Consider the following 10,825-nt stretch of genomic DNA (forward strand, 5'->3'; position numbering starts at 1 on the left):
ATCCCATCAACTATATTATTTCTGCACAAAATAGCGAGAAGAGGAGTATAAATAAGAAAAATGAAAGTCTTAAACAAACAAGCCTCAGTGATCTACTAGTAATAATACCGTGCCACAATACATAACTAGATTTAATTTTCTGCCGTACATTTTATAATTGCGTAATTTTTTTAAAAAATCAAGAATAGTAGATTTTTGTTTAGAATTTGTCTATATATGTCGCATTAAATTTTACATTATTCAAGCATTAGCCAAATAAATATTTTGTAGAACCAACAAATTTTCACCATCAATATATTGACATTAGAAAATTATGTTAGGTAAATTAGTGAATACTGAGTATATTTAGATACTTATTCATAAACATGTAATGATGGTTTGAGTTGGTGCAACAGGTGATATCTCCTAAGGGAGGTCATGGATCGACTCCCCCTGCTAGTGCCTTCTAAGTCAAGCTCATGCACTGGACTTGCCCAGAGGCGGCTTCAGTATGAAGCCACCGAAGCTAACGCTTCAGGCCCCCAATTCTTGGAGGCCCCATTTTTAGAAATTATAGGTTTGTAGTTTCGTTTTTTTTATATTAGAATATATTGAGTAATTTTAATATTTTTTATTTTATTGTAACATAATTTTAGCTCAAAAAAACTATCATTTTAATTAAGAATTCGGGACTAAAATTGAATATTATTTCCAACTTTACCTTTAAAATTAAAGAATATTCTTCTTAATAATGCTCAATTATTAAAAAAAATCAATAAATAGAGATAACTTAGTAAATTGTAGTACTATACCTTGTATTTATTAGTTTGTGTAATGAACATAAATAAATTAGTTAATAGTTAAAGAGGGATGGAAGGAGTAGAAAGATAAGCAAGATTTCAAGCAGATACAAGAATTTCAGTATTGTTCTTCAAATGTGTATAGTGCTTATAGAGTTTCCATTAAAAATGTCTCAGCCGAAACATTTTAAAATTAATATTTATAAAATCTTACGATCAACAAAGTCCCAAGAAAAATTGAAGGAATTGGGTAAATTATCAATTGATAAGAAATTATTGGAAGAAGTCCATTATAAAACAATTTTATCATATGTCTTTGCATCTCAAATAGTTATAGAAATAAACTTTGAATAAAATAATTAAGACCTCATTTTGAAGTTTCACTTTAGGCCACCGGATATATTGAGCCGCCCCTGAACTTGCCTAGAGCGATTTATATCTCGTATATGATTTGTGAGCTATTACATAGGAGCGAGACCTCGTGCACAACCATAGATTAGCGGTTGTGGATTTTTGGAGGTCTGAAGAAACTACTTACTGATTTAAGTTATATTTTATTTCATTAATGCACTTTAAAATATCCTTAAAAAATATTGTTTGCTTCTTACATTCATATTTATTTTAACAAGCACGTTAAAATTAATAACAGAAAAGGGATAAATATATCATGACCTATAACAAATGGTACGCATCTAACCTTCGTCACACTTGAGGTACACGTATGCCTCTATTGTTAATAAAATGGTACATATATACCCTCACACTGATTACAGAGGCATATATGTACCCCAAATAACGAGGATATATACATACTATTTATCATAGTTTGGGGGCATATTTGTCTCTCTTTTATTTTAATTTTTCAATCCCAAATAATTAACCTAAATCCACTATCCGACCCAATAAACCCATTGAACCCTTTCAAACCAACTCAATCCTACCTCTATTTTTTGTTTCAAACTCGATACTTTGTTTTTCTCTTAAACATGAACTACAATTAAATTGTAGTGATTTATCACTGCTAATAGTTAGTGTTTACTGATTGAAGGGAATGTAGATTAGTCGAAGGTGGCTAGAGCTAGGGGGCGATCACACTGGCGGTAGGGGCATGTATGTACCCAAAGTATGGCGGGGGTATATACGTACTATTTATCATAGTTTGGGAGTATATTTGTCTCTTTTTTATTTTAATCTTTTAATCTCAAACCCACTATCCGACCTAATAAACCCATTGAACCCTTTCAAACCAACTCGATTTGCTACCTCTATCTTTTGTTTCAAACCCGTTACTTCCTCTATTTTTCTCTTAAAAATGAACTTCAATCAAATTACAGTGATTGGTCATTGCTACTAGTTAGTGTTTACTGGTTGGAGGGAGTGAAAATTAGGCTGAAGGTAGCTAGTGCTAGGAGTGCAGCGATGGTTCGTCGATGGGGTATTTTCGATTCGATGAAGATGGTGGTTATATTGTGTTGATCGGTGGTGGATAGTGTTTTTCCAACGTAATTTCACTGAAAATTGAAATGTGAGGATTTTAATTTATTTAGTATTATTTTTGAATGTTATGAGTTAATAATTTTTTTTTTCGAAATTGATAGTAGTGAGTGTTACTGTGTTGTGTGTATATCGTTATAGGGGTGGAAAAATGTGTCTGTTAGATAGGCGTCTATTGAATTTTAATTGGGATCGGATTGGTTAGTGGGTATGGGTTAATTATGTGGGAAAGGAAAAGGGACAAATATATACCTGAATTATGTTCAATGGTACGTATACACCCTCCGTCATACTTTGGGTACATATGCTCCTACCGTTAGTATGAGGGACATATACACAGAGCCGAACCTAGGATTTGAAGATAGGGGGTGCACCATTATCTTTAACATAGTCATGTCAATAATCAAATACATAATTTGTCATACAACTCATTTAAACTTAAAAATTTCAAAAAATTATGAGTAACGTATAAATTTCAAAATGATCAAATGTCATTGATTTAGTACTAATATAACAAAAGTAGATCATCCTTTCATACTAAACATCGACGCGTTTTCATATTTTGAAAACAGTCAATGATTGCATCGTTGCTTATATTTACAAATACATTATTTTCAATATAACAAACTAAACAATCACTTAAAAATGCATCACCAATACAGCTACGCAATTCATTCTTGATATACTTCATGGATGAAAAAACTCTCTCTACGATTACAGTAGCGACTGGTAAAATCAACGTAACTTTACAAGTAAGTACACAAAAGAGTAAGTCTCCACAAGATTTGCATTAACAAGTGCTTTTGTCAAATCATCAATTCCTTTTAAATTAGAGAATATAGGATCACCACATCGCATGTGTATTATGAAAGTTTCAAGTTGGTAATTAAGCTTTTGAAGCTTTGATTCACCAAACTCATTTAGATAATGCTTGACCAATATCATTATTTTTTCTTATCAAAATTAGCAAAAGCATTAGCTGGATACAAACTTGCCATACCAAGAAGTAAATAATTTTAATAGTGGAATCATACCCCTCTTTTTATAACAAGACAAAAATAATATGGAATAGAGATAGAATCTGACTTGTGTTATCGTCTGTCGGAATAAACATCATTTGCGTTGTCGCTACTGATGACTACTGGTTTGTTCTCAGTCTCAATTTTTTTTCTTGAATTATAGACTTTCAAAAATTGAAATAGTTTAGATATTTTAGGGGGAACAGATTTTGCCTAGGCTTGGGATTGACGAATCATGAATTTAACTACATTAAATAATTAGAAAATGTGTTAAATTTATTTTTAATTTAATGGTGGGGCCAGAGGGGGCAGTAATTAAAGGGAAAGGTACTGTATAGAAATTAAAAAATACCCCCGCTGGGCATCAAACCCGCATTGTCAAGTTGTAGTAGGTGCCCTCAGCAAAATCCCGAACCAGTGCACCCAAGTACGTTTTGTTACTATGGGTGCACATTTTAATATATTAACGTTATAGCGTATCTATACACATATATATTAGAAAATTTAAAAAGTTACCGGGTGCACGTGTATCCTCACGACACCACGTGGGTCCGCCTCTGCATATGCATACCATTTCAATAACAGTAGGCGCATATGTGTAGCTAAAGTATGACGGACGGAAGATATATACGTAACATTTATTATATTTCGATTTTCGAATGTATATTTATCTCTTTTTCCGAATAAATAATGTTTGTTTGATGTTAACGTAGGTGAAGAATTTGGTTTTGATGTAAAATTCTATTTTTTCGGTATGACTTCTAAGTCTACCTTGACTTCGTAAATTTCAATAAATACAAAAAGGTGTCTTTCTATTTCAGAATAATGTTAAATTTATTTTTGTTAATGTATATGAAGATTTTGATTTTTTTTTTTTATCCATAATTTAAAAAAAAAAAAAAAATGTTGGTATGTAGTTGATGTTCCTTCGAATTATATTCATATTTTCTGGCGAACTTAAAACAGTAAAACATTTACTGATTAAACTTTAATAAATTTTTTTAATGCATATGATGATTTTAATTTTTGTTCGTATACATAAATTTTTTTTTAAAAAAGTTGGTATGTAGTTGGTGTTCCTTCAAATTATATTCATATTTGCTAGCCTTAACTTGATATAGTAAAATATTTGCTGATTTAACTTTATATTTATTTTTGTTAAATGTATATGAAGATTTTTCTTCTTCTTCTTATCCATAAAAATTGAAAAAAAAAAATGGTATATAATTGATGTTCCTTCATATTATATTCATATTTGCTAATTGATATCCTTAACTTGATATAGTAAAATATTTACTGATTTAACTTTAAATTTATTTTTGTTAATGCATATATGAAGATTTACTTGATATAGTAAAATATTTACTAATTTAACTTAAAATTTTAAATTTCATTGATTTGGTTGACATGCAAAACATATTTTAAGTATAAAAGTGATTGCATTCCCTATTTAAATTGTGATGACAATATTAGTTTTCGTTATACTATTTGGAAAGAAATTTAATATGGTCAAATTCTTGGTGTATACAAATAGTTGTGATACCTCCCTTCTTGTAAGTATCATTTCCCATAAAATATTTCATTCATAATCTTTTTTCCTTGAAAATTTAGCTATGGAGAGTAAGAAGGGTAAAGGGCGTCAAAAGATACCAATGAAAAAAATAGAAAAGCAAGACGATCGATATGTTACCTTCTCAAAGCGTCGCTCGGGTTTATACAAAAAGGCTAGCGAACTTGTTAAGGAATGTGATGTTGACATTGGAATGATGTTTTTTTCTCCAACTGGTAATCCTTTCGCTTTTTTTCACCCTACCGTTGATGCAGTTGTTTCTCGTTTTCAGAATCCTGATTTGAAATTAAGTGAAAGTACTCAACTAGTTGCGGCTCAGGCTCGAAATAGAGTGAACGGACTCCAAAGCGGACTTGATGAATTAGATCTCAGGGAAGACATTGCAATTGCTAACAAAAATGTGTATGACAAAGTGTTGGAAACTACGCAGAAAAGTAAGTGGGAGTCAATCGAGCAGCTCAATGCAGAGGAATTGACCAAATTTGAAGCTTGGTTAAATGTCACTCGTTTTAATTTACAGAATCGTTTGAATCAATTGGAAAATGGAGCTTCGTCCTCGTTTGGATATTAATCTTTCGGGATATGGAGTTATGAAACATAATCCAAATTATAGATGGGACATTCTATGTTATCACTAATAGGCATATTGGTGAAAGTTCTAGAAAGGTTTTTATATTATTGATATGTCATTTGTTTCTTTTTTTCTTGTTGAGTTTATTAGAGTGATGCTACATCCATATAATATTGTGCTAGCATTTCCGTAATAAAGTTTGATATAGGTATTCAAAATTGTTCTCTCATACATGTATTTGGTAGTAGGTCCTCATATACATGTTGATTTAGAATTTAAATTTTATGGGTTCGAGTTTGAAATTTTATTGTACTCCATTTGTGTTTTTGTTGGAAATATATTATTACTCTTTACTGATATAGTGAATTTTTACACATACAAAGTGAGATGCGAAATTAACATATTCCAACAAAGCTTTAGTAATTTAGGGGTGTGCAAAAATCGGTTCAATCGATAAACTGAACCAATAAAATTATTATGATTTATCGGTATCGGTTATTGGGTTAACGGTTTCTAAATGATTTTATAAACTTTTTATTGGTTTATCGGTTTGATTTTCGATTTTAAGGTTTTAGTTAATGGTTAAACTGATAACTCAATAAGATTATATTAAATTTATATCTTTATTCATAATTGTATAATAATGGCTTTGGATTTAAATACATACCTCATTATCTTTTGAAATTTTATAGTTGTTGTCTTAGTGTTTGTAATTTGTGTACACTTGATGCATGAAGGTAGCGTAGAACAAATGAAAAAAAAAAAAGAAAGTAAAAAAAAAATCAAGGAAATATTTTTTTATCGGTTAAATCAAAAATCAAACCGATTAAGACCAAAAACCATTTGATCGAAAATTGATACCAAAAATCTTATTGATTTGGTAATCAGTTTAACATTTTTACAAATCGAAACCGATAATATACAAAAACGAACTGAACCAACCTATGCTCACCCCTGTCTAGCATACTGCTGCAGTCTGCCTCCACCTTAATCTTTAATGGAGTAGTATATTATATATATCTGGATCTTTATAAGTAACACATTGGAAATTCTTGATAACGATTAATAAAATATTTTAATATGTTTTATTTATCCAAAAACTTCAAACCGATATATAAAGGTGCAACATAGTCTATTGTGATATATTTTACTTGTGTATGAAATCAGAATAATTAGGTTAGTGGACACTTTTTGGATATGATAATGATCACAAATCTTTTCCTTTTCCCTATTAGGAATCTGTACTTTTAACTTTGATAATGTTAAAAACAGAAAAGATCGAACTTTGATCTTTTCGTTTTATTTTTGAGATAAATGGACTTCTAGAAATTCATCAACCATTAAATGTATACATAATCTATTGGCTTGAGAATTTGCAATTGTTGTCTTAAAGCTTGAATCCTTAATGGAAATTTGGAGAAACTCGAAAAATATTAACAGGTGATTTAGAGTCATCGACGACCTTGAAAGCTGAAATCACAGAGCTAGCATGCAAACCAACAAATAAAGTTGACTAGGAACCAAGAAATGTTGTTTTCTTGTCTTGGAAAAAACAGTAGAATGGGGGGCCTCAGCAAGACAACTTTGCCTCATACTAATAAATCTGAACATGCTATGGAGCACGAGAATTTTGATGGTTTTCGTGAAAATGCACTCAAGATCATGTTGGATAAGTCAATTAGATGATGTCGCAGATAACTAACTTGCACCTACGATGGGGAGGAGGGCACGGATTCTGTCGACGAAAGTACTCATGATGCAGGAGATGATGAAGAAGACCAGTTCCGAATTGAAGAACGTTGTAGCCCAATTGGAGAAACAAGGAAACAAAGGGAAAAAATTGATGGAGTCAAGGGAACAGAAGGAGGATCAATTAATACAGGAAGTTGATGAATCGGAAGGAGAAAATTCAGAATTAGATGAGCAGGAAATTGAGGAAACAACAACACAAATTGATTAGGTTGTAGAACGAATTGATGAAGGGGAACAGAGAACTATAGCAAGGGCACACACAAGCTCTAGCAATGGAGAAGATCGAAAAGTCATTACCAGTCCAAAATTGAGCTGGGCAGATGAAATAGAAGCTATGGAGGTGGATGTCCCTAAGGTATCAGTAAGGGATAATTTTGATAAACAGAATTTGTCGACTGTCGGGTTTAAACTCGAATATATTAACCCAATTATGCAAGGAGAGGCAGTAGTCTGTGAAATTGACGAAGAGGATATCACTACCAAGATAGCTTACTGAAAAAAGTTGTAGTATGTTATGTGTTAGGGGCTCCCCACCCCCCCCCCCCCCCCCCTCCCATTTTCTGTGATGAACGGATATATCCAAAGGCAATGGGCAACACATGGAATTAACAAGGTGTCCATTCTTAAGAATGGAATCGTTTTGATTCGATTTGACTCTGCTGCAGGGAAGGATTGTTAAGTCCTTAGTTTTGATGATTGATAAATTCATAGTTTGGGACCTATTCCCTAGAATTTTTGTGATTACAAAAGCTTCTACGCATTAGGGATTAGGTTGGTCTCATCTGTCGTTGTTTCAATCAACAGTTCAATTCACACAAAGTTCAAAAGTTGGTGAAAAGTTGTCTGCCACCTTTTTGCCTCAACCAATGGGATTTCCTTTAGGTTTTCTTATGTCGTAATATATATTGCTCATCTTCCTTAACAAGAAAATCAACACTTCCATATTGTCACAACAAAATATCTTTCTGAAGTACAAATCAAAGGTTGAAGCTGCAACAAGGAACCGATTGCTCATTAAGTTGTACTTTTATTTCTTTGTTGCAGTTGAGTCTTTGTAATATTGTTCTTAAACTTTTTCATATGCTGGCTTATGATTATTGTAGGTGTTGTGGCGTAACCATCTCTTAGTAATCATCTAGATTTAGGTGATTATTCAAGCTAGAGTTAACTTGTGGAGTCCTGTTAGAGTTAGCTGAAAGGTGAAGCAGTAGAGTTATTGCTTGGGTTTCTTTATAATAGAGTTATTGTTAGGAAACAAAATATTAGGAGGTTAATCCTTGTAGTTTGTATTCAAGATGTTTCTTGAGTATAATGGAGCTTAGAAATCCTGGAGGCAGGTCGTGGTTTTTCTCCCTTGAGCAAGGAGTTTCCATATAAAAATCTTGTGTCCTTATTTTACTTTATTCCTGCACTTCTTGTTTTATTTATCTCCTAGTTCTTGTTGTGTGAGTATCTGGGAACAGTTCCCTGAGCTGAGGAAAAACTCACCCCAACCCTTCATTTGGTATCAGAGTAGGTCTTCCTATAAAGGCTAACACTTTGGAGGGATCATGAGAAATGACAGCAACTGCATATCTATAAGAAAGTCAGTCAACTACCAAACCCCCAAGGTTTAATGGAGAATACTATGGGTGGTGGAAGACAAGAATGCATGACTTCATCATGGCTGAAGATTGTGAGCTGTGGTATGTCATATAAGATGGCCTTTTTATTCCTACTACAGCAGAAAAGAATGGAGATGTGACTTCACAGGTCCCCAAAACAAAGGAGGAGTTTGATGAAGCTGACAGAAAAAAAGATAGAGAAAAATTATAAAGCCAAGAAGATTCTTGTATGTGGTATTGGTTCTAATGAGTATAACAGGATCTCTGCTTATCAAATAGAGAAGGAAATCTGGAACTGTCTTCAGATAGCCTGCAAAAAAAACACGTAGGTGAAGCAGTCCAAAGTAGATATGCTGACAACTCAATATGAGACCTACACAATGAAAGAAGATAAGTCCATCCAGGAAATGCACACAAGGTTCACTGCTATAACCAATGAGTTGTATTGTCTGGGTGAAGTTATTCCAACCCACAAGTAGGTGAGAAAGTTCTTGAGCATACTGCTTAAGAGATGGGATAGCAAGGTGAATGCAATTACTGAGGCCAAGGATCTGAATAAGATGGTCATGGATGAGCTTATTGGGAATCCTGAAACATATGAGATGTTGAAGAAACTTAGGAAGCTAAAAGATGAACCCAAGGCTGAGAAGTATCTTGGTTTTGAATGCTGCCAAAGATATTCCAAGTGCTGAGGATAAATAAACTGCTTACATTATTAAGTGAGTTATCAAGGCATTGAAGAAGTCTGGAGCCTTCCCTGAGAAAAGAGATTCTAACAGATACACCACAAATGAGAAGACAAATAATACATAGTATAAAAGTGTGGAAAGATTGGACACTACATCAGAGACTATCCTATGCATAGGATAGAATATAAAGAATATATAAGTAGAACAGTGAAAAGGAAGAAGGCAGAAAACAGGTTAAAGAAATGTATGGTAGAAAAGCTAAAGTTGATAGAGTGGCTACGCAAGTCATAGCTACCCTAGGCGACCTTCAGCTAAATTCTGATGAATTTGAATAGCATGAAGATGTCTCCATGATGGTGATGGAGGATTATGTTTAAGTGTATGACTCTCTCTTTGCCTTGATGGAAAAATCTGATAAAGATGAAGATGATTAGGTAACACTCTTAGATATCAAAAAAGTCTCAAAAAGTATACTCTTGTTAAGTTGAAGTCTCTTGTTGCTATATTAATTAACGCTGTAAATTGTATCATAAAATATAAGGGGTTTATTAAAATGAATCTTGAAAAATGTGAAGAAAAAGTGGTTGAGTTAAATGTGCTAGTACCTGAAGTTCAAGCAATTAGTCATTCTCTGTTTGTTAAAAATGAGTCCCTTAGTGAAAAACTGAATGAAGTATCTAGAGTCAAGTCAAAAGGGAAAAATGAAAAGTCACAAATTCAACTTGATATAGAAAAGAAACTAAGTGAGGCTAATGATAAAATAATTGCATCACTAGAAAGGTATAGTGAACTGAAAGGGAGTTGACTTCAGTAAAGGCCAAGGTAGATAAAGCTATAAAATGGACCACTTCATCTGAAACCTCATCCAACCTTATCTGTCAAGGGTCAAATGGAAAAGGGTGGATTGGTTTCCATAGTGTGTACCCTGCCTACAACCCTTTTAGTAAGTATGTCTTTGTAAGGGCAATTTTTTATGCTTTCACTGTGGGAAAAATGGACACACAATGGAGTTATTTCTTGAAAAATTTGGAGCTTTTAAGGGACTAAAAGAATCTTTCTTAAAAGGAAGAAGATGTGAAAATCTACCTAGATGGACAAGAAAGAACTTGATCTTTTCTCTAACTCCTCACTTTGAACTCAAGCTAAAATGGGTTCCCAAAACTGATCACTAACTATCATGGCAAAGCTAGAGGAAGCAGCCACCAGTGGATCATGGATAATGGTTGTTCAAGGCATATGATAGAGAGAATTGAAAACTTCCTCTCTCTTAAAGCCCATGAAAAAGGTAGTGTTTTCTTCGGTGATAGTAACAAAGGTTACATTATTGGTATAGAGAAAATTAGGAAT

At 32.9% G+C, this 10,825-nt stretch overlaps 1 protein-coding gene across 1 annotated transcript; it reads left to right on the top strand.

The window, feature by feature from the left end:
• Positions 1–4,905: 4,905 nt before the first annotated feature.
• Positions 4,906–5,433, top strand: LOC107841203 (agamous-like MADS-box protein AGL61). Its single transcript, XM_016685188.2, has one exon. The coding sequence runs from the start codon at positions 4,906–4,908 to the stop codon at positions 5,431–5,433; it is 528 nt and encodes a 175-aa protein (XP_016540674.1).
• The last annotated feature ends 5,392 nt before the right edge of the window (positions 5,434–10,825 follow it).

Source organism: Capsicum annuum, unplaced genomic scaffold (genome assembly GCF_002878395.1).
Source record: "Capsicum annuum cultivar UCD-10X-F1 unplaced genomic scaffold, UCD10Xv1.1 ctg1934, whole genome shotgun sequence".
Lineage (NCBI taxonomy): Eukaryota > Viridiplantae > Streptophyta > Magnoliopsida > Solanales > Solanaceae > Capsicum > Capsicum annuum.

Coding starts and splice junctions, on each gene's coding strand:
- LOC107841203 (XM_016685188.2), top strand. CDS start 4,906: ATGGAGAGTAAGAAGGGTAAAGGGCGTCAAAAGATACCAATGAAAAAA.